The sequence below is a fragment of the Cyprinodon tularosa genome, unplaced genomic scaffold, assembly GCF_016077235.1.
Source record: "Cyprinodon tularosa strain WSP-4 unplaced genomic scaffold, ASM1607723v1 ctg291, whole genome shotgun sequence".
NCBI classification, from domain to species: Eukaryota; Metazoa; Chordata; class Actinopteri; order Cyprinodontiformes; family Cyprinodontidae; genus Cyprinodon; species Cyprinodon tularosa.
In genome coordinates, this window is record NW_024038998.1 from 160,933 (window position 1) to 188,806 (window position 27,874).

Here is a 27,874-nt window from a genome sequence, read left to right on the forward strand (position 1 = left end):
TATTTGCTTCACCGGAAGTTTATTTCCGTCCCGCTGTGAGGAAGCTATGGCGGCGGACACTTCGACGGAGCTGCTGTTTCTCGATACTTTTAAGCACCAGAGTGCAGAGGTAAGTTTGCGCTTTACATTGAATCATTGTCACGTATTACCTCCCGTATATACCGCTTGCTAAACTCATATCGATTTCATCTTAAGGGTTTTTTTTTTATTAATAATGCACAACTTTGTCACTAACGATGCTAACTTGGCTAACGTTAGCAGTTGTTTGTTGCTGCAGATATAACGGTCATAAAAAGTTGCCTTTATATCATGTTTAAGGCGTTTTTTATATAGTGTGAAACCGTTTCATTATGTATGATATAAAGTAAATATAGTATCTTAACATTACATAACGTCATTATTAGCCTTTACAGACTGTTATTCTAGTGCTGGATACCTGACAGGCTAATGCTACAGTATGACAAAAATCCCTCCAGTGTTTATATTAAATGAGATGGAAAAATAACTGGTGGTTTTTATGCTGAATTGGATGACTGCGATCATTTTTTGTTTTGCAGCTAACCAACGTGGACGTGGTGCGGTTTCCTTGCGGGGTTTTGATCACAGAGGTTCGGGTCATTCCTCCAGGAATCAAAGCTCATAGTAATTTACCTGACAACAGAGCATTTGGGTAAGAGCTACAGCACATTCACGTACGCTTCACAACCTGCAGTCTTGAACAATAGCATTTATTGGCTGTTTTTTTAATGCATGCGGTCTGATGAAAAGTACTGTACCCTGCAGAAGCATTCATTATCCTTAAGGTCTTCCCTTTTTGTCAGTTTACCTATTATAAACATCAGTCATGACAGCGACTGAAAAATGGAAATGCAAACAGTTGGAAGCTTGTGTCTCTGGTTAATTACTGCCTTACGTTGCTTGTTCTGTTTGTAAATGGCATGTTTTTGTCTCTAAGGGTTAGTGATTGACGAATATTTGAAACAAGTAATTAATCACCACTCTAAGTTCAGTAATTGTTTCATCCCTAGTTGAGAAATAGAAGGCGTCTAGCAAAATAAATGTTTGTATTAGAGATTGACTGACACAGGTTTTTTTTTTTTGGGTGGTGCCCATACTGATTATTTTGACATCAAACAATGATAACAAATGTTGAACAAGTCTCAATTTAAACTAAAAGAATAAGTTAATAACAGATCAAAGTAAATATTATCAATGGATCCCAACTGCATTCCCCTTTTATAATCTCCAGGAATGATCGCTGAATACACTAAGTCATCAAACTCATGCACATATTAGACAATACAAGAAAGACACTCTAATATTGGCCTAAAATATCGGTATTTGTATGTTCAGTGAATATCTAAAAAGCTAATTACAACTAGAGATTGAGTGATACATCAGCCGACCAATAATTTTGGCGGATAGTTGTTTTTTTTGTTTTTTTGTCTTGTATTGTTATCGGTCAATACATGCATGTGTTTGCTCATTAATTTGTGCATTTAGCTGCCATGTCTTGAGATCACGTTAGGCTCATGCATCTCCCTTCATTTGCTGTACGTTGCTAATATATATTTTTCTTTGATCTGTTAATACCTTTTTTTTTTTCTTTGTTTAAATTGAGACTTGAGTAAAAATTTCTCTCATGTCATTTTATTATGTTATTTTAGCAAATGTAAACAATAGTGGCCTAAACCAGGGGCCATTTATTTTAGAATGTATTTCATAAGTAAAACAATATATAAATTGATTTATAGGTACCTCTTTCATGGCTATTTACTTATTCATTAGACATTCACATTTATGTTTTTCATAGTGATGTCTGGAAAGGGAGGCCCTGGCTATAGAATTTTCCTTGACAAATTTTAATAATATTTACAATGGTACCTATTGGAGTGATGTGAAAATAATCGATATTGGCATTGACCTTAAAAAACCTGTGTTGGTCAATCTCTAATTACAACAAAAGAATTGAAAGTATCCAAGAAATCCCAAGAAGTCCCTCAATTTTAATCACACTATATTTAACAAAAGTTAGACAGAAAAAATTCTCCCTCCGACCCTTTGGTTGGCGGTAAAACACTTGAAGTGGGTTTGTCACCACACAAAAATGTAGATAGATTTGCAGCTAGCTTGCAGGTCCATGCACGCAAGTTGAAGATGGCACTTTTTCACACAAAGATTATAGAAAAGTCCTGCAACAATGGACTCTGGGCAAGCAAGCTTTCAAAAGGTGGAAGCCTTGGGTGAAACGTCTGGGGTTAGGGCAAAGGGAAATCGAAATAAAATCGTAAGATAAATTTTTGGCGAAATCCTTCAGACCTACTCAATACAATTTTTTTTATACCACTGGAATAAAAATGACAGACGATTAAAGTAAAAAGAAAAATCATTTTCGCTTATAAAAAATCTCACGTTTTTCAAATTAGCATTGAACATTTTTTTTCTCAACAGAATTGCAGATGCTAGTTAAATAAATGTGCAAAATAAATAACCCAGTAACAATAGCAAAAATTTGCATACAACACTTATCCTCGTATCGATACCATGCCAAATTAGTATTGTATCCGGGTGCAGTCTTTTGGTATCAATAGTTTTCTGAGTATCTATACTTTTCACAACCCTAGTGAGAATTTGCATTAAGGCCCCAGAAAAAGATATTATCAATGTAGATGTAATTTCTGTCTTAGTTTTCAATATTCTCTGTTAGTTCTACATATTTCCATTTTTTCAAAAACACCATAGTCTGTCCTCAGTGCAGACAATCCTGATTGTTGCTGTTATTAAGCAGTACCCTAGGGCGATTGTCTGTAGACATCTAATATCTATGCTTTGGATGGGGTTGCATAAAAGTTTTAATTTTGAAACCTGCCCTGCATTTTTGAGCAGGTGATGATTTCTAATAGAAATGTTGATCCTGTTTGTGATGTAATCTAAAAGTTATTAAGACTGTGAAAATCATTAACAAATGGATTTGATAGCTTTCAATAGAATACTCTGCTAAATGTCATTTATGATGACTTTTTTCCTCATCACATATTTTTAGAAATAGATTTTTGAGAACTCCTCTTTGGCTAATATCTGCTGCAAACTTTTTGTCGTTATCTTAAAGACCGATAACTCATTAAGTCCATGTAATTATGTTTAAAGATGCAGTGATGGAAACAGGCAAAAGTCCTAACTGTGTAATTGCTGTATTTACAGGGAGACATCTCCTCATGCCTTTCAGTTGGAGTTGTTCTTCAACAATGTCACCAAGCCCAACAGCCCCACCTTCCACAGACTGGGCAGGTCAGAATTATTTCCAACCTTTTCTTCTATTATTTTCTCATTTTAAACCGTCTCATACTCATTACCTACATTTACCGGTCGCTTTAGATAGAAGAGTCTGTCCCACCAGTAGAACCAGTCACAGCAGCATGTGGAACAGGTTTTCTTAGGACTGTTGTTCACCCATCCTTATTACCGGCTCTGCGTTTTCTCTGCCGGCTAACTGGTCCGTCCAGAAAGCCAACCCCGCCCACACTGTATCTGAAAGTGACACAAAAATGTCCAGGGCTGAAAGTGAGAGGCGAAATGGAATGCTTTTGCCCCTAGTTTTATTCTAACCTTCTTAATAAGGAAGGTGTGTGCCGCAGCAACAGAGCGTTAACTTGTATGTAGAGTTCCCTTTTTGAAAGGATAACGGAGACACACCTGTGTTGTTCTTTGTCCTGGGAACGTGAGGAGGACTGGTTTGGCTAACCTCTCTGATTGCTTTAAACATGCTCCTTCTTCGTATCTGTAATGAGGTATTGAGCGTCGCACCAGGGCCACTTATTATTGTTTATAGATCCCTTAAAGCAGAGCTCCTCCACTCTGGTGCTAGGAGTATGAAAGATCTGAAGAAATCCCAAATGAAATGAAAATGCCTGTCTGTGTTTTTCTCTTGGCTTTTGCATTTTCTTTCAGTCTTGTCTGGTTTATTTTATATCCACAGTTTGGAGTACGATGAAAATAAGTCCATCGTCTTCAGGCCCAGTGGAAAGGTGACAGATCAGTTACAAACTCCATAGTTTATGACCTGTTCTGTTGATTTGGGTCTAAAGAATTAGCAATGTGTTTGCAGGTGAACACAGATGGGTTAGTGCTCCGGGGTTGGTACACAAGCCTGACTCTGGCGGTCTATGGCACCTCGCAGCGTGCTCACGGACCAGACCATGCTTTACCTCCTCCACCACCACCGCCTCCCCCTCAACAACCAAGTGGGCTCAAGAGGATTGTAAAACAAGGTGGCACCACTTACCCTCCAACTGCTCTGATCTTTGCACAATTTACCAAAAGAAACCCATTTAGCTGACCAGCCTGTGATCTCTCAGAGCTGTTGAGTTGGCATGCTGATTGTTATCTGTTTTTGTCTTATTAGAATGGGAGAAAGATGATCAGTATAATGGCAGCCCACCCAGACCGGGCCCCAGAGGGCCTCGGACTCCACCTGGACCTCCTCCCCCAGATGACGATGAAGAGGAGCAAGTCCCAATGGCAGGTAAGACTTGTCACTGGTATTATACCATGTAAACATACTGTTATGGTAAAGGATCCCATAACTGTGTTATTCTCATTGCGCTCCTTGCTAAGTGAAGGACGCGTTAAAAACCGTGAATTTTTAACCCCAAAATTCAAAAAATATGACATACAGAAAAATGACGGTACAATTTCATTCCTTTCAAAAAAAAATCACAGTGTACAAGGTCAACAACTGTATAACTCCATGCTGCGCAATCCTCTTGCAGTCTGTATCAATTTCTAAAAAAAAACTCAAAACAGGAAACAAGCCTTTCAACATGAAGGTAAACTTCAAAATAAAGTACACCTGTACTGATGTTGCACAACAATTCTTAATATTTCTATAACCTAAATTTTGTTTGGTTGCTTGTTTATGGCTCTAACATATACCAAAAAAGCAATAAAGGGGTGCTTTTACATAAGTATAATTATAGTTTTTTGTATTAGTTATACAGTCAGTTTTTTTCTGCTTTTTCTCATTTTAAAACAGCAAAATATGATATAATTTATTTAGATTTAGTTGCTAAATTATGAAGTGAAAATAATGAATTGTTTTCATTTAAGTCTTTGCTGCAAAGACAACTAAAAGTCCTGTCTGTTTAATCCTTTGTTTGCATCTAGAGGCTGACATTTTTACCACAGATTTCACGTCTGTTAGGTGTTTCAAAGGCTTGCTACCCATTCTCAGTTGAACTAAGGTCAGGACTTTGACTGGACTATTTTTTCTCTAGGGTTGCCCAGTATTTAGCTGATTCTTAGCACTAAGTGACCAGATTTGATGGTCTCTCAGTAAAATGGGTTAAACTTTGAGCCCCCAAAAAGGCAGATTTCAGTTATTTTGGATCTATTAATACAAACTACTTTTGTTTTCTTTAACTAGTAGCGTTGCCTTGTCTTTTCCTTTTTGGCTGTGACACCACATATCAGCTGTGCTGCTGCCATAAACACCCTTGTTTATAGTTGTTGGAGATCGGCGTGTTTTTCAGTGTAGTCCTGTTTCTCTGACTGACTGGCTGTGTGTGCTCTCTTCATCCTCTGACATGGGAGTTGGCTCAGAGCTCATGTGCCCGGCTATGTGTTTCCTGATCAAGACCGCCATTTACAGTTGCTTTTTGTATCTCTGCCTGTGTCTCCTTGACCCCAGTCAGCCTCTGCACACCGAGTCTGGTTCTGCTGGAGATTTCTTGCTTTTAAAAGGGAGATTTTCCTCTTCACTGTTGCTACAAGCATGCTTAGTGTGAGGGAGTGCTGAAGAGTCAATGAGTCAATGCACTCAACTGGTTTTCCTTTGATAGAAAACTTTGAATCATTTTGACTGCATGATGTGGTTGAACTATAAAGGACCTTGAGATGACTCGCGTTGGGAATTGGCGCTATATAAATAAACTGAATTGAATTGAATTAACTCTACCTAATTATCAGTTATACGTGTTATAACCGATTTGTTATTTCTGATGTTTATTCTACAGTGGGTGTGGTCAAAGAAGAACCCAGCCAGGGCCGTGAGGATTACCTAGAAGCTGTGTCTCCAGAAAGGTCGCTGCCCGCTGACGAGCCCTTCTCTGACGCCGAACCAGAGGAGGAAGGGGAAGAAGAGGAGGAGGAAGAGGAGCAGGAGGAGGAGGAAGCACGGACTGAGGGAAGCATGCAGGAGGAGGAGGAAGAAGAGGAGGATGAGGGTGAGGACGAGGACGAGGAGGAGGAAATGGAGGAAGGTAGGGGAGTTCTTGCATGAGAGTGGGGGAAAAAATCCACAATCCCAAATGGACACTCGGCCCGAAACCCCCCTTTGACGGTCCTTTGAGCTCTGCGAACGCTTGTGGTACGTCGCAGGGGGGGAGGGGGTACGGGGACAAGTTCCGTTTGGGACTGAGCAACAACTCAAGCGTTTGCTCAGGCATGCTGCAATCTGCAACTGCTGGATGGTGCATTAAGCTCCTCTGGGAAGGGTTTTTGATTAACCCGTTTCATGATGCTTCCTCAAATCCGGTGCCGAGCATGTGCTTTAGGCACATTCTGCATGTGGTTACTAACCCTGCATGCTGGAGGGATGCTGCCATCATGAAGTAGCTTTGGTTTTGATGAAGGGAAAGAATTGATTTTTCAGCCTCCTCATTCTAACTCATTTTCCCCTCATTTATATAAAAGTATTTAATAGGTTATATAGCTCAGCTTGGCTGAACTTAATGCACTTCTTTGCCCCTCTCCTGCTAGGCGATGACGGATACGAGCAGATTTCCAGTGATGAGGATGATTTGGATAATGGTAGCTTCAAGCTGCCCACCTTCGACATCGACTACACACCAGAGGATCTCGCCTCTGTCCCTCCTGTCCAGTACGATCCTTACGAACGAGAGCTCAAACCTCTTGTCTATTTCACCCCGCCTTACAAGACTCGCTTTGACACTCAGTTGGAAAAGACCAGTTTAGAAGAACCAAGAGATGCTGGTGGAACAGAAGGAGCAGCATGCGGAGAGGAGGCTGAGGCTGCTGCTCAACTAAAAGAACTACTGACTGGCACCGGTGATGACAGGGATGCTCGTTGGGTGACCGTTTTGGAGGAAGCTCCAGGACTTCTGAACAAAAGTCTAGCTTATCTAATTAAACAAGGACAGGAAGAATCTGAGCAGCCTGTTCGTGTTTTAGTCCAGTGGACTCTCCAGGCTTTGAGTATGGACATTGCGCTCACACAGCCGATAGCGCTCAATCTCAGACAATTGAAAGCTGGTGCGAAGCTGGCATCCTGTTTGGCAGAGTGTCCGCAGGGTCTAGCAGAGCTGCTGCGTGAAGGTGCCCTGAATGTGCTGCTGGAGCTGCTCCATGCTGAACACGTCTCCTCCACACTGAAGCTCAGTATCCTCAGAGCGTTGGATGCTCTCATCAGTGCTCCTGCTGGAGTGGAGGCTTTCCTGCAGGCTGGGAATTCAGGGAAGAGTGGCTATCAGGTTAGCAGGATTTTTAATATTGCTTTTATTCATTTGTAAATAATAGTTAGATAATAGGCATACATCCATCACCCCGTAAAGATAAAATTACTATAATGATCATGTGTATAGGTGCTCTAAATAATGTCATTAGGATCAGAGCTGGCTCTCAGCACTCACTTAGTGGTTCTGGAACAATATTTGTTTTGGCGTTAACAATGATTTTCTTCACAGCGTTTGGTGGAGCTGTTCCTGCATGAAGAAACGGTCCGGGTTATAAATGCAGGAAACGCCATCTTACAGAAGAGCCACGTGTACGAGGTACTTGTCAGCCTCAGACAGGCGGCTGCAACTTGGAGTGAACCACAGCAGGTAACTGCACAGACTCACAGATATTAGTAGGGGTGGGTATTGGCAAAGAAGTCATGATTTGATTTGAATCACGATTCACATGCCACGATGCGATTCTATCACGATGTATCGCGATAATTGAAATATTGCAATGCATGGCTATGCATTGCGATATTTTCACTGAACACTGTAAGAAAAAGATGCAGCCATTACCAGTGGCTGACTGGCTGGGTATGATCTGGATAGTGTCTTCAATTGATACATAACTGAAAGCAACTGGATTCGTACATAGCTGTATTTATTGAAATGACTTTTGGAGGTGTTGCCATGAAAACAAATACTGGACACAAATATTACTATTACTGATGTGGACACACTGACAAAAAGACCTTAGGATTCATCAAACTTAAAATAACAAAATAAAGATAATCAGTGCCATTTACATGGCCTTAGTGGTCCTTTAAACCAATGAAACGAAAACATTCAAATGTATATTTCCCCTTTTGCAAATGACGTGCGTCATATCAATTTAGTTTTTACCTTCTTTGTTTTTAAAGCCAAAATGCATCCAAGCATCTGACTTGAAATGTGATGGAGCCGCAGGGTGAATTTTCATAGTGTCCTTCATGTTTTATTTCATATGACTCGTCACAGTATCTCACGGCCGGAAATGCTTGTGACACAAAGCAGCGGGCGTCAACACATCCGCAGCGACATCTGCTGGACTGGAAGTTGTATTCCACTTGGTTTGGCTGATTAGCGCCAACCATTAATGTATTTTATTTGTTCTTTTTTTTAAATTTTATTTTTATAATCGATTCTTGCCTTCAAGAATCGATGCAGTAGATCACAAAAATTAGAATCGCAATGCATCGTCATGACGATTATTTTGCACACCCTTAGATATTAGGCCTGTCATGATTACAAATCAAGGTATTGCAATAAACAATAATATTGTTGTGTGGAGTGCATTTAAAACAAATAAAATGATGATTACATAATAATAGAAGTGCACTTTCTCTGAGACCAGTATATATATTTTTTTATTTATGTATTCATTTTTTTGACTTGGTGTTTTTACAACAAAAAACAGGTCATCTGAAAAAGCTGCTGCCCTGATAAAACAAAATACATGAAAAGATGTTACTAGTATATTGATAAATATTTCAATCTAGTCCTCTTTCCTTGTTTAAAGTTGGTCCTTTTTCTCCTATTTTCTTCTTTGGGTTTCTCTTCTCCTGAAGCCTCTGATTATTTCTTTTCCGTTGAACTTTGTCTGGTGTCGTTTCCCTTGAGACGGATTCCCCGACTGCCACCAGCAGTTTTTTTTTTATGAGAGGTCATATACAGTGAAACTAAGGAATAATTTGGTAATTCTATAACCACATATATATCCAGTTGTAAGGTTAACCATCTTGTTGTATTTGCACTATACAGCCAAATGTTTAATTGCTTGAAATTTTTTAACAAAACGTTCATCTTTATTTCTTCTGGGTGTAAGTCAAAGGCAGACATACACTGTGTGAGTTTTTGCCCTTTTTGGGCCGATTCTCCAGGGAGATTTTTTTGGATTGGGCCGTGTTTCAGCCTCATCCTGCGTCCTACGTCATTTAGTATACAGAGGGTAACGAGAGGGGATCAGCCTCTCACGACCACCACCCATCTATGTAATAAGCAGAGACTGAGTCTAAAAGGTCAAATTGATCATCTAAAAATCCCTGATTTCTGATCCTCAGGAGGAGATGGAGGATACTGAGACTCCCATGGAGGAGGATCCACCTCTTAGCTCCTCCCCTGTTGGTGAGGCTGAGCTTGAAAGGCTTGCTGGGGTTTTAGAGGAGCTTCATCACCTGCTGGAGACCGCCCCTCACTGCATGGTGCAGCCCCCTGGGAAAGCTTTCCCAACTACAGCCAGAATAACAGGACCCCCAGAAAGGGACAACCCTTACCCAACTTTGTACAGGTACAGCTGCCAAAGTCCTTCTAGTGCCTACCTCCAGGACTTTTTTTTTATTTTGATGAGCTAAATATGTTGTTTGTTTGCCTCCTCTCTCTGTCAGGTACATGCACGCGTGCCATTTCTTAGAGAGCACTATCGTGGTTCTGTCAGCGGCTGCTGCGGCGGGACACGTTGGGATCACTCAGGCTGTCAGAGATCTCCTCCGCTTCCTGTCGCTCACACAGCCTGGCCTGCTCTTCCTTCTGTCCCAGGCCACACCCACCAACCTTCTGCTGCGTCTCCTGGCATCAGTGGCAGAAGAAGGCGAGGAGAATGTGCTGACAGCAGGGGAAGGGGCCCTCTCTGGGCCAGGCTTCGGTGAAGAGGGTTTTTGTATGTGGCTGATGCAGGCCCTCCACGCTCTGCAGGGTGTGTCTGAACTCATGGGCCATGTGGCAGCTGGAGGAGAGGGAGGGATGGGCCTAGAAGAAGGGGACAACCCTGAGGTCCTGGGCATGCTCCATGCCCTTTACCTGATGACTTTCACACAGACCGGTCGCAGCGCGGTGTCTCATGTTTTTAGCCTGGAGAACAACCTGTCCTGCCTGGTCGTCCTGATCCAGCATCACAGCAAGGAGACACAGGGGTACAGCTGCCTTTAATTGGTTTTGTGCACCAATCAGTCATCCAGAGAGCAGAATCCAACAGTTTATAATCATTGGACTGATTAAATAATGAAAACTCTCCTAAATAAAGCTCAAAACTCCCATAAAAAAATCAGCCAACATCTACTTTGTAATTTTCTCTGTTTGATTACAAAAGTCAGTTAAGACATAATTAAGGTGTTATCTCCTTTAGTTTATTTTGTTGAATTTTAGCCAAGATGTCCAACAGACAACATCAGAGGAAGCTGGAAGGAGAAGGAGCCTGATTGGTGCATCTTTGCTGGTCTTTCCAAATGTTTACGAATATGTTTAACTGCAGTTGTTTGCTGTTTTTCTTTCAGTGAGGCCAAATCTCGTAAAGCAGTGACGTATAACTATGCGTGTATGTTGGTATTAATGGTGGCGCAGACCTCTAACGAGCTGCGGATGATGGAACAGTATGCTGCTCCGCTGCTCGCTGTAGCCAAGGCCGATGACGCTAATGCCAAACTGCAGGGTGAATATGACCACAGTGCTCTTTGCTGATTGAGAACATTTTAGATTTTGATCATATGGGTTTTAATTAATACATTTTTTTACATTACAGAGCTTAGTAAATGGTTGGAGCCTCTGGAGAAGCTTCGCTTTGAAATTAGCAGCATTCCTACTCTCATCAACTACATCAAACAGGTGAAGGTTTCTTTTAAGTACCTCAGTACAAATTTGGTTAAAGAAGATGTTATTTTTCCTTTAATATAAAGATAAGTTTTCAAATTTTATGTGAGACGGTACTTAGATACCCTTTTGATGTATTTATACCATGAGTTACTGCCACATTTTATGTCCCTTTTGGATTAATAAAACATTTTTGAATTGAAGTCAACAGAATTAAATTACTTACTGCTAGATAATTTTTAACTTTGTAGCATGTTTTTAGGTAATAAAAATCTTTTTTTTTCTTAAGCCACCACATTAACCGTGCTTGCATTTCTCAAGCTGATGCTGCTTTCTTACAAACTGTGACAGCTCAGATTCAGGGTGGCGTTAAAGCTGTCACAACATTTTAGGAGACTATAAATTGCCAACATATGGCTTCACGGTACTGCATATCTTTCGTATGGTGAGCGACGGGTGCAAACGCGCAATAAACAATAAAAAAAGCTGCAAAAACATGTTTGGCACAAAAGAAAAATGTTGCAAACAACAACCTGAATTGCTTCTAGCAGGAGTCAAAAAAAGAACTATCCTCAACAAACACTCAGTGCATACAGGAAGTCAAGCTTTATGACAGGATTTAAAAAGAATAAAGAAAGTTGGAAGAAGAAAGGACAGGTTTGCTATTTTTCATTTTATTGTCTGACACAGTATTACAGAATAATAGCATAGTTATGTATTGTCATATAGGTAACTCTATGGTCTGATATAGTTTGTTCTTTGTTCAACTCCTTCTACTGGTCCGGACGATTTCAGTTTTTTCATTTAGTTATTTTATTATTTATTTGCAACATGATGTTTGTGGTTGCTGCATTGTTTGTTTTTTTGATTGTAGGTTTTTGCTTCTATTTTTTATGATTTGTTTTGTTTGTAGTGTTTTTCTGTTGCATTTATTTTCTAATGTGTGTGTTTTGGAGTTTGCATCATACAAGGTTTTCCTTGTTTACTGCGTGTTTGCAACTGTCGGCCATGGTACTTTTGGGCTCAATGCCACAAAATCTTATGAGTGCTTACATTGATTATGTTTTGTTTTAATGAATAAGCAGTAGAGCATATTTATGAAGTCGAAGGCAAAGGAAATCATAGTTTTAAAATATTTTTGTCGATTAAAGTCTAAAAAGTATGGTGTTTATTTATGTTCAGCCCTCTTTTCTCTGATGCTCCTAAATAATTATATGTGCAACCTTAAGATGGATGATGTACACATTAGCCCCATATGTAATGACAAACCAAAACAGTTAAAATGTGCAATAGCTGAATGAAAAAAATCAGGAAATACTTTTTATTTTAACTCAAAGATGTGACTGTCAGTTAAAAGCTTGTGAATTCTAACAGAATAAATGTTTGTTTGCTGTCAGAACGTGGAAAATGTATTAAATGCTGATGGATTTGGGCTGGTCTCTGCTCTGAGAGTGCTCTATCACATCGCCTGTCCACCTCCAGCCGTTGAAGGTAACAAAATAAATTATTTCAAACAATACAATTCACTAAAGGGGTTAAATCTGCCGTTTATTTTGTTGGTTGCATTTCACAACTTTACTTCCATCCCCATTCTGCAGGTCAGCAGAGGGATCTTAAGTGGAGTCTTGCAGGCGTCCAGCTGTTCTCCGGGGAGGGTCTGGATACATGCGTACGCGTCCTTCAAAAGCTTTGCAGCGTGCTCCTGCAGCCCTGGCGAATGCTTGGGCACATGGGTCCAACACCGCAGCGCTGCATGATCCTTAGCATATGCATCAGCACGCTCAGGCTGCTGCGCACCATGCTGACCGAGCTGCTCCGCGGGGGAGCTTTTCAGTTCAGAGACACTCGCGTTGCCAATGTTCTGGTTACGCTCCACATGATAGTGTGCTCCATTCCAGCATCTGGGCGTCTGGATGGAGAAGAGACAAGAGTGCAGGCCCTCATCGTGGATGTCCTGCTCACCTTCACGCAGGGCGTCAGTGAACAGGTTGGTGTCTCACACTGAAGACATGGTTACATGGAGAAAATATGAAAGAAACTGTTTTTCTCAGTCTGTTTGATGGGATGAATGATTATCTCTGCAGGTCACTCACACAGAAGAGACTTTGGCCAGTAACACCTGGTCTCTGATGCTGAAAGAAGTCTTGAATTCCCTTTTAAAAGCTCCTGAAGGTTTGTTCTCAGGCCTGACGCTGCTGTCTGAGCTGCTGCCTCTTCCTCTGCCCATGCAAAGCACTCAGGTGACTCAGTCGGTTCTCTTCAGCACCCGTTCCTTTCAGTGACCTTTCAAACGGACACTAACATCCTGATATTGATCTCCAAAGGCACTATCAATCCAAGATGTCGCTATAGCCTTAAACACTAGGAAGCTGTGGAGCATGCACATTCGGGTCCAGTGGAAGGTCCTGTCTGAGGTGCTGAGGTGTGTGTGCTCCACCAGCTGCCCCCCTCTCCTCACCATGCTGAGGAGGATCTGCGTCCAGCTGGCAGACCTGTCCTCACCCACTGCAACGCTCGTCATGAAGACCGTGTTGGAGCTGCTGTCTGAGGAGCTGCAGCCGTGAGTAAAATCTACTCCTTTTTGCAAAAGTTATTCAGAACCCTGGAATTTTTTTACTTTTTTTATTCGAACTGTTGATGCATCTTTGGGGGGTTTATCTCAAAGTTAAGGACAAAGTAGGAAATAATTGTGATGAAAATTTCGATTTTAAGAGTCTGCAAAACTCATAGAATCCAAATCAACCAGCAGTAACCTGTTCGCAGCATAGAGGAAAACAAACTGCAGACACCAACCACACTTTATCAAATAGTCATGGCAGCATCATGCCCTGGGCTTGTATTTTTTTTAGCAGGGGCAGGAAGACTAATCTAAAGTTTTTTGCGAGATGGGGGACCTGAATGGAGAGGAAAAGTGAGCAAACCCTGAGGTCAGGCTCGCCTTTCAGCATCAAGCCTCATCCGCTTTATCAAGTTCTTGTGTCAGAATAATCCAGTCAGATCCCCAACTGTATTAGAAGTCTGTGACAAGATTTGAGCATTTATGCTCATTGACACTTTTTATCGACTATGACTGAGCTTAAGCCGTATTTTGACGAATAAATTTCAACGATTTAATTATGTAGGTGTCTAAATAAAGCACTTGCAGTGCTAGCAAACTGTGTTTCTAGAAAGTTTTGGCTCGGGAAGAGCTGAAAAAAATGCAAGACGTTTCTGTTTAAAACTGTTTAACCTTCAGAGAACTTTTCTGTTTATGCTGTAAACTCATTTGCTAATCACAGGGCGGAAGGGAAAAGTGTTTGCTGGGGCCAAGTCCTGCGTCTTCTCTCTCTGCTGGATGCTCTGGTGTCACAGAGAGCCTGCAAGAGCTCCACGCTTCACCTGCTGTCTGGCTTGGTTTCTGGAGAAGAACAGGTGGCAGACCTGTTCCCTGTACTTTTGTCTCTGTTGGTGCCCCCTGCTGGTCACTCCTTACAGCAACAACAGTGCAGTGTGTTAGTGGGAACCATATTGCAGTCATTGTGTGACCAGGTAAGATCTGAGGAACTACTAAGTGGGGAAGAAATATGTTAAGTTAAACCATGTATCCATCGTTGTTTCTTTTTTTTCATCAGGACATTGCCCTGGTGGTGCCGCCTCCTGGAGAGGCCTGCATGTCAGAGGCTGAACAGCTGGCTAATGCACTTCCAGGCCGGGAGATCATGTCTTCAGTGTGTAATTCCCTCTTGGAGGTCTTAGGGAATAAAGAGGCCAGCATCCCTCTCCTTCTCACCTGCATCAGGACATTGACGTTCTTCACCGAGCACGACTATGGAATTTACCACCTCAAAGTGTAAATAACAAGTTTTCCTCTGGTTTCACCGTATTTGACGTATGTTTTAGCTTCTGGCATTTTCTAAGTTTTCAGACCTCACTTCTTTTTCTTTCTTCTAGCACATTGAGGAAACATGGTTCAGAGATCTTCTCGCTGTTGAAAAGGCTGGTGGTTTCCTTTAATAAGGACTCAACAGATCTTATTTCAGCTCTGCTCGACTTTCTCCGGCAAATCCTGAACACAGATTCAACGGTAAAGTTAGTTATTTATACTATAACTACATAAAATAAAGTATTTTATGGATACCGATGAGCACCAACGGGGAATACTCCAGTTTGGACATAGTTTGTTTGAAATTATGACCAGTTTTATACAATTTTAACTTAACCTGATATGTACAGCACTTTGTGGCAGCTTTGGTTGTTTTAAAGAGGTCTGTAAATAAAATTGAGTTGAGCTGAGTGATGGACACATGATGATCCATGAGAGGTGGCATCAAATTGATCATCTGATAACTGAATAAGGCAATGGGGTAACAACACAACAATAGGCCCGTAAGCAACATTATCTGGGTGGCTGGCCCCCATATAAAGTACAACACGTGATAAAGGTTCAGGATATGGTGACCGTTCCATAAATCGGCCAAGAAGATACAATTATGTAATTCTAAGTAGTATATGATCACACATCACTTTAGTGGTACCATTGGTGACAGCGCACCACCACGTCACAGAGATCCCAAGTTCCAAAAACTCCTTTCAGGGAGATGCTTATCCAACCTTGAGTTTCACAGCCCCCCTCCTTACCCATGCTGTCTCCATTCATCTCCTGGTCACAATCTTTACTCACTGTAGCAGCAACGTCCACCTCTCCCTCTTCGGTTCTTTGAAAGAACGGGTTTATTTTTGGGAGTTTTTTCCATTCTTCCAGCAGTTCCTCTTTCCTTTTTCTTTTCTGGAATCCACTTAAATACCTCTTTTTGGTATCCATCGTCGTTAACACATTAACACATTGTACGTAACAGATATGGTTTTAATCTACGCTCTAGATTACCCATAATTCCAAGTTGTAATGTAAAAAATAAAATCTGCTCAGTCTGCTTTCGTTGAGGTGTTTTTTTTTTTTTTTAGTCAGCTTAAAGCAGGGTTTCCGCAGGTCATTAAAAATACTTAGAAGTCACTCAATGATTATTTTTAAATAAAGGCGTTAATTGGGATTAAAATTCATTAAATTCGATTATCGTGGCATTTAAAATGCTTTATTAAAAAAAAGTTTATAAAATCAAATTTATCACATCGCGATATATTGCGATATATTTGCGTGGAACTGCTTCGGGTAGAGCGTAAAGCCGTATGTTCGTAAAAAAAAGCTTGAGGCAGAGAAAAAACTACAGAATTGGAAAATGCGAATTTCAACAAAAGTGGCTGGAAAACGAGGAGTTCGGAACATGGCTGCAGCCTCTCGATGGCAAAGATGACGAAGGATTTTGCCATGTTTTTATATATATATATATATATATATATATATGAGTCATGGATACTTGTTGATGGCATTAAAAATATTTCTAATAGCATGAAAAGAGCATTAAATTAGAGTCACTTATTCCTGTATAAACCCTGTAAAGGGCCTGAAAGGCTGAGCTCTTCTATAAAGGAGTAAAGACTCATTAGGCAGAATGGGAACTATTCAGATGAAATTTTGGGTATTTTGACTCACAATCAGACTGGTTTTAATTGCTTGACCACCAGCAAAAACGCATACCCATAATGACATCCCTGTCTAATGCATTCAAGAGGCATTCTTTGTCTAATGATGACAAGTCACTGATTTTGAATCACTGTAGGGTTCAAGGGAAAGTACCTACAAAATATTTTCTCAACACTGTTTAACACTAGTGGCCAGCTTCTTTGAATTTGAGTTATTTACACACTCTTACACAACAGTATTTGAACGACTTCTGCCGTCGGCTTGACTGGTTTTGCTTCTTAGAAAAGTGGATATTTTAGGACGATTCTGGATAGTGGAAGCATGGAAAATGCTAACTTTATTTTTTAGGGTTTGGTGTTTTAATTGCTGCTTGAAGTGAAAGGGAATCTTAGCTTGTCAATTATTTACCATTTTTCATAGAAATTTTTTATAGAAATTTAGATATATTTATAACGTTTGGTTATCTAACATAACCCCAGTTCTTAGAATAATATGAGCGAGGTGTCTCGCTATGGGATGCAGCCTCCTGCAGCCCTGATAGAAGCATCTATCTCAATCTGCCAATCCTGATTGGCCGGTGGAAGTGCCCGTCATACGCCACGCCCCGTAGCTCCGACTACTAAAGCGTGTGCGGATCACGGCACTCCAATTCAACAAGCAAACCTCTTCTCGCCGCCCTGCAAGAAGGGTCGTCTGGCGAGACACCTCGCTCATATTATTCTAAGAACTGGGGTTATGTTAGATAACCAAACGTTCTTTTTCATAATATTCACTCGGTGTCTCGCTATGGGATATGGTAGCTCCCGTATTGCCAGACAGCTTATCGAACAAGAACCGGCCGATGGGGAAGGTCCACAGGGTCAGTTATGACTCTAGGACCGCACTGGCCACGCACGGTCCAGACACGTCAAGCATGTAGAACCGGACAAAAGTCAGAGGCGAAGACCAATTCGCCGCTGAACAAATGTCCTGAACGGACACTCCCCGAAATAAAGCCCAGGACGCAGCCATCCCGCGGGTAGAGTGTGCACGCAGACCCGCCGGGGGCTGCAGACCCCTGCTTCCATACGCCAAAGCTATAGCCTCCACCACCCAGTGGGCGAGGTGTTGCTTTGTGATCGGCTGCCCCTTACGGGGCTCCGCCCAGGAGACAAAGAGCTGATCACTCATCCTGAAGCTCTGCGTCCTGTCCATATAAGAGCGCACGGCTCGAACAGGGCACAGCGTGTGCGCTCGCCGTTCACCTGGGGAGGCGGCGAACGCCGCTAGCTCGATCGGTGAACAAGAACCAACCACTTTAGGAACAAAGGCCGGGTTGGGCTTCAGAACCATACGCGTGTATTCCGGGTCGAACCGGGTACATGCGGGGTTCACAGAGAGCGCATGAATGTCGCTGACTCGTTTCGCAGAGGCCAGGGCCAGTAACAGCACTGTCTTGAGAGACAGATGTTTAAGACTGGACCCCAACAACGGTTCAAATGGGGGTCCCTTAAGCCCCTCCAGAACCACCGACAAATCCCACGGAGGCAGCAAAGGTCTGGAGACGGGGAGGAGCCTGCGGGCGCCCTTCATAAACCGACAAACCAAAGGGTGTTGGCTCGCCGTTTTGTCTCCAAATCCTATATGGCATGCTGCTATAGCTGCCAGATAAACCTTAACCGTGGAAAAAGCTTTTCCTTTATCAATCAGTTCCTGTAAAAACGACAGAATCGCTGGTACAGAACACTGAAAAGGAACGTAGTCCCGTTCAAGACACCACCGCTCAAACAGTCCCCACTTGGAGCCATATAGGTTCCTAGTGGAGGGAGCCCTGGCGTTTTGGATAGTATTAATTACACTCTGAGGGAGCCCGGCAGTGGTTAAATTAAGCCACTCACGGGCCAGGCCCACAGCTGCAGTCGCTCCGGGTGTGGGTGGAACACTGTCCCCGCACCCTGCGAGAGCAGGTCCCTGCGCAGCGGCAGCTCCCAAGGCTGGGCGCACAGCAACTGGAATATCTCCGCCAGCCAGTGTTGCGCTGGCCAGTGCGGAGCTATTAGGATCAGTCTGTGATTGAATGCCCTCACTCTGGCGAGAGTGGGGGGTATCAGGGCCAGCGGTGGAAACGCGTATAGCAGCTCGTGCGGCCAGGCGTGCGCTAGTGCGTCTACGCCCAGAGGGGCATTCAGAGTGCTCAGAGAGAAGAACAGCTCGCATCGAGCGTTTTCCCTGGACGCGAACAGATCTATCTGAGCGCGCCCGTAGCGCGCCCATATCTGCTCCACGACCTGTGGGTGCAGCGTCCATTCCCCGTACACTGGCGCGCCTCTGGACAGCAGGTCCGCACCCGTGTTCAAGTCTCCCGGGACGTGCGTCGCTCTCAGGGAGAGAAAGTGGGCACTGCTCCAGAGAATCAGGTCGCGCGCCAGATTGTGCAACATGCGGGAGCGCAGGCCCCCTTGGCGGTTGATATACGCCACTGTTGTCGTGTTGTCCGTCCTCACCAGGACATGGTGACCCGAGAGGAATGGGAGGAAGTGTCTCAGAGAAAGAAACACCGCCGAAAGTTCGAGAAAGTTTATGTGAAGGCGCTGGAGGGCCTGGCTCCAGCGACCCCTCACAGACCTGCCCTCGTGAATGCCGCCCCAGCCTGATAGGCTGGCATCCGTGGTTACCACTTTCCTGGACGAGACGGTGCCCATAGGCACCCCTTGGGTCAGGAAGGACGGGGCTCGCCAACAGCGCAGAGCTGTTATACAGTCCGCTGTGACCGTTATCCGCCGTGCGCCATGTGGCACGGGGTCCATTCGGAGCGAAGCGACCCAGCGCTGAAAGTCCCGCATGTGAAGGCGGCCGAGGCGAATCACGAGGATGGCTGAGGCCATCAGACCCAGCAACCGAAGGCACAGTCTGAACTGGACAGACCTGTGCAGACGGAATTGTGCAAGGCACGCTCTGAAAGCCGTCACTCTTTCCTCTGACAAGCGGGCTGTGAACGGAACAGAGCGCAGGGATAATCCCAGAAAGCATATCTCCTGCGTTGGAGATAGGTGGCTTTTTTCCATATTTATTACAAAACCCAAATCCGTCAGGTGTTTTGTGACAATGTGTGTGTGAACCCTGGCTTCCTGTTCTGACTGCGCTAACAGGAGCCAGTCGTCTAAATACGTGGCCAGACGTATCCCCCAGCGTCTGAGCGGGGCTACCGCGGCCTCTGTGCACCGTATGAAAACCCTCGGACTGAGAGACAGACCGAATGGTAGAACACGGTATTCGTAACACACCCCTTGAAAGGCAAATCGGAGATATTGTCTGTGAGGGGGATAAATGGGAATGTGGAAATACGCGTCTTTCAGATCCACGGACGAAAACCAGTCGTTCGGTCTTACTAGACGCAACAGTGCTGCATGTGTCAGCATCCTGAACTTGTATTTCCGCAGGAATTTGTTCAGGGCTCTTAAGTCCAGAATAGGGCGGATTCCTCTCCCCCCCCGTTTGGGGACGAGGAAGTATCTGGAATAAAACCCTGACAGACTCTGTTCGGGAGATACGACAGAAACTGCTCGTTTGTCTATCAGAGAGAGAATTTCCTCCCGTAAAACTCGAGCTGATTCTCCCTGTGCATGTGAGTGTATTACACCGGAGAAGCGGGGAGGGACAGTGGCGAATTGAAGCCTGTATCCCCGGGAAATTGTGCGCAACACCCACGGTGGAGCTGCTGCTGCTCTCCAGCTTTCCCATCTGAGAGAAAGCGGGGGAACATATTGCGGCTCCTGCCCCGCGCCCCCCTGTGGTGGAACCGAGAAATGATTCTCGGGCATCACCGGAGGCACGGTGGGGCGCTCTGCTCTGCTCCGCGGGGACGGCGGTGCCCGTCCCGGGAGCAGAGCTGCAGGGGGCTGAGCGGCCACCCTGCTTATGGAGAGAGCATCGTCTGTTTTGGCTTTTTTTATTATCTGCACCCTCGGCTCGTGGCCTGGCTGTGACAGATTTATTATTTTTATTTTGACACCATTTTTTCTTTGAACAAGGGTGTGTGACTGTGCTTGTGGACATTCCGCTCGGGGCGCAACCGCGCAGACCTCCGGGGCGATGTCCTTCTCCTCGCGGACCGGCTCTGGGATGGGCAACGGTGGCGTGGGGTGCGCACAAACAAGCCAAAACGGTGGGCCTGCGCAACAGCAGGCTGCACCAACTGAGGAACTGGCGGCTGTCAGGCCGCCCTCTTTTTCTTCCTCGCCTGTGGGACCGAGCTCGCGGCGGCTGTGGGCGGCGGCGGCGTTGCGGTCGTGGAGGCAGGTTTCCCCTGCCAGCCGGCTCCGCGCTCCTTCCTCATCGGAGGGGGCGGACCTGGCGGTGGTGGCCGTCTTGGTACCTTAAAACGCAGCGGCTGGGAGGCTGCATGCGCAAAGGTTTTGCGTTGCACCGGAGGTGAAGGCGCAGGGGCTTTCCGAGGGAGACAAAGTTTGAGGGCCTCGTTGTCCTTTTTCTTTGCCTCACATCTTTGCTGCATTGTGGCCAATGCAGAGCCGAAGATGCCTTCAGGGACGATCGGCATATCCAGGATGTCATCCCGCTCCCTGTCGGTCAGGTTAGCGAGACTGAGCCATCGCGCTCGCTCCTGGATGACGAGGGTTGCCATCGCCTTCCCTGTGGCCTGGACCGCGACACGTTGGATACGGAGAGACAGGTCCGCGATGACCGCCATCTCCTCCCACGCATCCGGGTCTTGCTCCTCAGCAGACGCGCCAAACAACTCCGCTTGGTGGGCAGTGAGGATGGAGAGGGCGCTGAGGGCTCTGGCCGAGAGGGCTGCTGCTTTGTATGCCTTTTCGGTCAGCGCAGACTGAAACCGTTCGGGCTTAGCTGGCAGCGTCGGGCGTCTGGGGGAAGCTGCAGACAGCTGGCTCACGCTGCCTGGGCAGAGGTGCGCAGCTACCGGGACTTCCACCGGAGGCATGGAGAGGAGGCCGTGGGCGTCCATCGCCTCGCAGTCGAGGGATGCTGCGCCCGAAATAGGGCTCCTGTTGCTGTATGGGCAGCTAGTCCATGTTTTCGAGAGCTCCGTCAGCAACTCGGGGAAGACAGGGAGAAGCTGCTTCACCGCATTTCGTGCCAGGGGAAGCCGTTTGCCTTCGTAGCGGGACCGGGTGGGCTCCGCTATTGCGACCGGCCAGGGAATCTCCAGCTTCTCTGCCGCGCGTTTGCACACGTCGAGCAGGTCCACATGGAGGGAGGGAGCTGGTGAGCTCGCTCCCCTGTCTTCCTTGGCGGAAGGGCACGGCGGTTTAGGCTGTGCTGGGGCCATGAAGGTGTCATCCTCTTCCTCGTCCTCTGATATGAGGAACGAGGTGTCGTCATCCTCCTCCATGGGGCTGACTTCCAGCACGTCTTCCTCGGGAAACGGGGGGGCATGGAGCTGCTCGCACTGGGCACCCCAGTCATAGTCAGTCTCCGGAGCTTCCCCAGCTGTGTCCACGTCCTCCTCCGCGGCTGCACCTTGTGCGGCGGTGGGGAGGAATGGGTCACAGTCCGAGACGCTAACCTGGCGGGCTAGCCTGCGTCTGAGGCTCTTAACCGTGAACACTTTGCAGTGTCCACAGGAGCCGGGAAATTCTAGGGCCAACCTGGCGTGGTCGACTCCCAGACAGGTACTGCACACCGGGTGGGTGTCCTTCCCTGAAATTTTATTCCCGCAGCCACAAAGACGGTAGTCTCCCCTGGCGTGGGGGTTTTGGACGGCCGCCATTTCCCGACGAGCTGGAGTGCTGGTAGGGAAAGGAACCGTAGCTAGCTGGCGTGCTAGCGTGGCGGGGTCGAGGAAGTAGCTGGTGTGCTAAATGCTCGTCCGACTCGAGCGTCCGTGGAGGGGAGCCGAGAGGGATTCCGCCGGGAAGAGAGACAAAAGGATACCGGTCCGGTCTGGAGTGAGCGGACAGGGCAGAAGCCAGAGCACAGTGCTAGCGTCCGGCGACGGAAACTAGCAAGGTCCGTCTGTGGGCAGTTAAGCTAGCGAAGGCTCCGACGTGAGATAAGCTCTCAGGTGAGAAGAGGTTTTGGATTGGAGTGCCGTGATCCGCACACGCTTTAGTAGTCGGAGCTACGGGGCGTGGCGTATGACGGGCACTTCCACCGGCCAATCAGGATTGGCAGATTGAGATAGATGCTTCTATCAGGGCTGCAGGAGGCTGCATCCCATAGAGAGACACCGAGTGAATATTATGAAAAAGAACCTCAGTTCTCAGTACTTTAAAATAACCTTTATGGTTTTGTGAAATGATCGCTTGATTCTTTTTAAAACCTTTTTACTTTGTGTCAGCATAAACGGAAAATAACTTTTCCCTTTTCTAAGTTAATGATTCAGAACTATGAGCTTTGATTTGTTTGCAGTGTGCAGAGGAGGGCCAAGGGTCCAGCGAGGAACCTGTCTGTGTTGCTCCACGCCTGCTGTCTGGCTCAGAGATGAAGTCTCTCCTGCAGTGGGAGGACTCTGAGTCCCACCCACTTATGGAGCTAGAGAAGCTAATGGCGGTATTTATGATGAGCAGATTTACAGGTCTTCCTTCATAATGGTTGATGTAGCCATATTTGACTGCTTGTTTTCTTGTGTGCAGCAATTATGCAAAGAAGACGACTCCCTGGAAACCATGATGGAGAATGTAATTGTTCTGAAACAGACGCTGGAAACAGCCAAAGAAACGCCTTCAGTGGTAGAAAACGAGCCCATTTTGCCCACACCTGAAACACTGGCCGCCCAGTTTAATCACAGGTTAGATTTCAACTTCATATGGATCAGTTCTAATAGTTGTTTTCAACCAACCAAGCATTAAATATTTGATTTCCTACAACAAAATGGAAGTAAAAAATAAAAATAAAGACGCTTTTGTCTGATCCCCCTGCAGGACGGTGTTTATCCTGTCAGAAGCTCTGGATGAACAACTTAAAGCTCTGTGGTTCTCTCCTTTCCAAAGCGATGAAATAGAACCTGACCTGGACATGGTAAGTGTTTTATAAGGCTCCACTTTTGGTTCAAAGATTTCATCTTTAGGCACAGATTAAGTTTTGGTCTGCTTTTATTTGTCTCTTTCTCCAAACGCTGGTTTAGGTGAAGGTGGATCTGGTAGGCTTGGCTCAGGAGTGCTGTCCAGAACTGGACCTGAAGGCTGAGCTGGAGCGCTCCTTTCTATCGGAGCCAACCTCTCCCGGTCACACAAAGACGTCCAAAGGATTCCGCCTGGGCAAACACAAACACGAGACATTCATCACATCCAGGTGCAGTGCAACGCTAGCTTCACCTTTTACAGTAAAAACTTTACAGGAGGCTAAAACATAACCTTTGTTTTTGTGCTTCTTCCTGCAGCGGTAAGTCCGACTACATCGAACCTGCTAAAAGAGCCCACATCCTGCCAGCACCCCGTGGCCGTGGAGGTCGAGGTGGGTTTGGACAGAACATCGCCCGACCCCATGATATTTTCCGCCAGCGCAAGCAGAACACTTCCCGTCCTCCCAGCATGCATGTGGATGACTTTGTGGCAGCAGAGTTTAAAGACATTGGTAACCCACTTGGAATTCTTCCTCCTAAACGTCTGCCCAAAAACACACCCAAGCCCCCCACGAGGGGACTGTTCCCTGGTAACAGAGGCAGGGCAGCTTTTCACAGCCAAACCCGCTTTTTCACTCCACTGCAGCCCAAAGGTGTCCTGCTATCAGGTGACGTGTTTATTTTCAACATTGAAAGTTGTGCTTCCTTTGCTGGCCAGCAGAGGGTAACAAAGATTTTTGGTGCTGCAGGTAACTATGCTCGAAGAGAGGGAGGCCGTGGGTCATCATGGAGCGGCCAAGTTCCCACTGTGACCCACAGAGGAACCTACAGTGAACCCCGTGGGGGACAGAGCAACTTCGCCCGCGGGCCTCTGCCATCCCGACAGCCGCCTGCAAGTACGTTCACCGCAAACATGCATATACTAGAACATCTTCGCTAAGCATCAGCATCCTAAAGTTAATTTATTTCAGTAGTTCAATTCAAAAAGTGAAACTTCTTATATAGATTGAACATGCTCAGATGTTTCCAGACTCATGGAAAATATTAGAAAGACTGCTTAATGTAAGCCATTACAAAGATATTACTGCATATTCCAGTGACACCATTGACCCCCTTTTAATTCACATTTAGTGATTTTAAGGATCTCAGCTAGTAAACTCTATCATGCAAGCAGTTCAGGTGGTGACAATCCATCTGGGTGGCTAAATGTAAAATTAGCTTACAGAGTGTTGCATCTGACACCAATAATGTAATGCCGACTTCAGTTTGATAAATTGTGAAAAGGGGAAATATCAGATAAAAAGAGGATTCTTAAAGCAGCATTGCTCTGACCTTCTTATAGCCTACATCTGGGGCCTTTAATAGGGAGGGTCACACAACCTCTCGACACAAGTCTACTTTTACGAGTTTTACTACATATCTTATATCTTAATAAAATCTTGCTGCTCTTTTTTGAGTAAAATGTTTTGCTACTGCATCCGGCGTCGGTAAACTAACCTTTTTAGCTTGTTTTTAGACAGTGCTTTAGACAAGAAACAATTAATTGTGTTGTAAGAATCATCTGGAATTCACATCTCTATGTAACATTAACCAAATACTGAGCATCTAATCTGAATACACTCATATTTCTGCTGTAAATTTGGGAGACCATGACCTAAGAAATGGAACATTCTGTTTACTATGTCCTGCCTCTAGGCATTACCGGTCGTGGCATCGGATCGACTCCACGAGGCAGGTGGCAGCCAGGATGTCGTGTTGGTGGAGCGAGCCAGGTCGCTGCGGTGAGGGAGGAGAGGAGAGGATCTCATGGAGCAAGTTCAGCGTGTGAGGAAGTGGAGGTGAGGGGCATGACATTTCGCTCCTTCACCAGTAAATCCACCTGCAGTAGACTTTCAGCTCTAGAGGGCTTCAAACGGACCAATATGGATCATGTTTTCTGTCTCAATGAAGAACGGATCTCGATGGTGTCACACTGACTTGAGATGTTTACTTTGTTATTGTTTGTTTTGGACTCAGATATAAAGGGGATGTAACTGTATGTGTTTTAAAATGAAAAATATGCATATCTCACAAGAAAGTAGTGGTCACCTGCAGGAAGCATGAAGTTTCTCTAAAACTTCCTGGTATGTGGCTGCGTTGACCCTGGACCTCAGAAAACACAATGGACCAACACCAGCAGATGACATGGCACCCCAAACCATCACTGACTGTGGAAACTTTACACTGGACTTCAAGCAACGTGGATGAAGTGCCTCTCTTCTTTTCCTCCAGACTCTGGGGCCTTGATTTCCAAAGGAAATGCAAAATTTACTTTCATCAAGAACATGACTTTGGACCACTCACCAGCAGTCCAGTCCTGTTTCTCTTTAGCCCAGGCAAGACGCTTCTGACGCTGTCTGTGGTTCAAGAGTGGCTTGACACAAGGAATGCGACAGCAGAAACCCATGTCTTTCATACGTCTGTGTGTGGTGGTTCTTGAAGCACTCACTCCAGCTGCAGTCCACTCTTTGTGAATCTCCCCCACATTTTGAATGGGTTTTTGTTTCACAATCCTCTCCAGGGTGCGGTTATCTCTCTTGCTTGTACACTTTTTTCGACCACATCTTTTCCTTCCCTTCGCCTCTCTATTAATGTGCTTGGACACTGAGCTCTGTGAACAGCCAGCCTCTTTAGCGATGACCTTTTGTGTCTTGCCCTCCTTGTGCAAGGTGTCGATGGTCGTCTTTTGGACAACTGTCAAGTCAGCAGTCTTCCCCATGATTGTGTAGCCTATAGAACTAGACTGAAAGACCATTTAAAGGCTTTTGCAGGTGGTTTGAGTTAATTAGCTGATTAGAGTGTGGCACCAGGGGCCATCAATTTTGAACCTTTTCACAATATTCTAATTTTCTGATATGATGAATTTGAGATTTTCATTTGTTGTCATTTGTAATCATCAAAATTAAACAAAATAAACATCTGAAATATATGAGTTTGTATGTAATGTATGAATATAATATACAAGTTTCACTTTTTAAATGGAATTACTGAAATCAATCTACTTTTTCATGATATTCTAATTTTATGACCAGCACCTGTATGTCTAAATAAAATTACATTTTTTTTTGTACTCAAGCTTACCTCATATTTTTATATCTGGAAGTGAAGGTAACATGCAGTAAGAAGTTAATATTTCATTGGAGGTATTGGTCTCTCTTAGTTGGATTAGTTTCTTGGATTTCTTATTTTTCAAGTACATTTTTGTTTATTTTATTACAGATTTAAAAATACCAGAGTTTTCTCATAACTTAACTTTTTGGTCTGTCTTATTACATGATTTAAATAGTAAGTCAGATGTTGTGATCCATTACTCTGTAACTGAGAAACCTTTTTACCAAATACTTTTGGTAAAGAACTTGCACCAAGTGCTGAATGTAAATAGAATCAGCTGAGATTTCTGTTTTAAAAATACATTGAACATTTTTATTATCTTTTAATTCATAATCATTCAATTTATCAGTAAAACACACTTTGATACATTTGTGTGTGTAATGAATCTGTTCTGAGATTCACAATCTCTATTGTAACCATTAACCAAATTAGCTTGATGCATCTAATCTGAATTAATCACTCATATTTCTGGGCTGTAAATTTGGGAGAACATTGACCTAAGAAAGAACATTCTGTTCTACTATGTCCTGCCTCTTAGGTGCTTACCGGTTGGCCATTCGGGATCGACTCCCACGAGGCAGAGGAGGCACAGGACTGTCGTGGCTTGGTGGAGGAGGAGCCGGCGCTGCGGGTGGAGGGGGAGGAGGAGGAGGAAGGGGATCTCAGGGGAGCAAGTTCAGCGGTGGTGGAGGAAGTGGAGGTGGGAGGGGCAGACATGTTCGCTCCTTCACCAGGTAAATCCACCTGGGCAGTGACTTCAGCCTCTAGAGGGCTACAAAACGGACCAATATGGATTCATGTTTTCTGTCTCTATGGAAACGTCTCGGTATGGTGTCACACTGACTTTGTTGAGATGTTTACTTTTTTTATTTTGTTTTTGTTTTGACTCAGAATAATAAAGGGTGGATGTAACTGAGTATGTGTTTTAATAATAATAAAAATGGATGAATATTACTTTTTACACTTTAAAGGAAAGTGAGAAAAATACCATTTCAGGACTATTAGTAATCAGTGAAAACTGTGTGAATAGATTGTTAAACATCCTCAAGGGTTGGTAAACAAAAGAAGTATGGGACTCAGCGTAAAAAACTTTTTTTTTTTTTTTTTAAC

The 27,874-nt window shown here is 44.5% G+C and overlaps 1 protein-coding gene across 2 annotated transcripts; it reads left to right on the forward strand.

Moving 5' to 3' along the window:
* On the forward strand, nucleotides 1–27,718 carry virma (vir like m6A methyltransferase associated). Of its 2 annotated transcripts, none has more exons than XM_038291010.1 (27): nucleotides 1–109; nucleotides 558–670; nucleotides 3,202–3,288; nucleotides 3,977–4,025; nucleotides 4,106–4,268; nucleotides 4,403–4,522; nucleotides 6,012–6,257; nucleotides 6,757–7,487; nucleotides 7,701–7,838; nucleotides 9,554–9,780; nucleotides 9,878–10,402; nucleotides 10,763–10,917; nucleotides 11,008–11,090; nucleotides 12,473–12,566; nucleotides 12,674–13,062; nucleotides 13,160–13,315; nucleotides 13,400–13,635; nucleotides 14,354–14,603; nucleotides 14,687–14,904; nucleotides 15,006–15,138; nucleotides 22,963–23,103; nucleotides 23,187–23,341; nucleotides 23,475–23,571; nucleotides 23,678–23,844; nucleotides 23,933–24,282; nucleotides 24,364–24,510; nucleotides 27,303–27,718. In XM_038291010.1, the coding sequence occupies exons 1-27, from the start codon at nucleotides 47–49 to the stop codon at nucleotides 27,500–27,502; spliced, it is 5,433 nt and encodes a 1,810-aa protein (XP_038146938.1). In that variant the 5' UTR covers nucleotides 1–46; the 3' UTR covers nucleotides 27,503–27,718. The 2 variants fall into 2 exon arrangements, with proteins under 2 accessions (XP_038146938.1, XP_038146939.1); XM_038291011.1 differs by having other exon boundaries at nucleotides 6,012–6,221.
* Nucleotides 27,719–27,874: the final 156 nt, after the last annotated feature.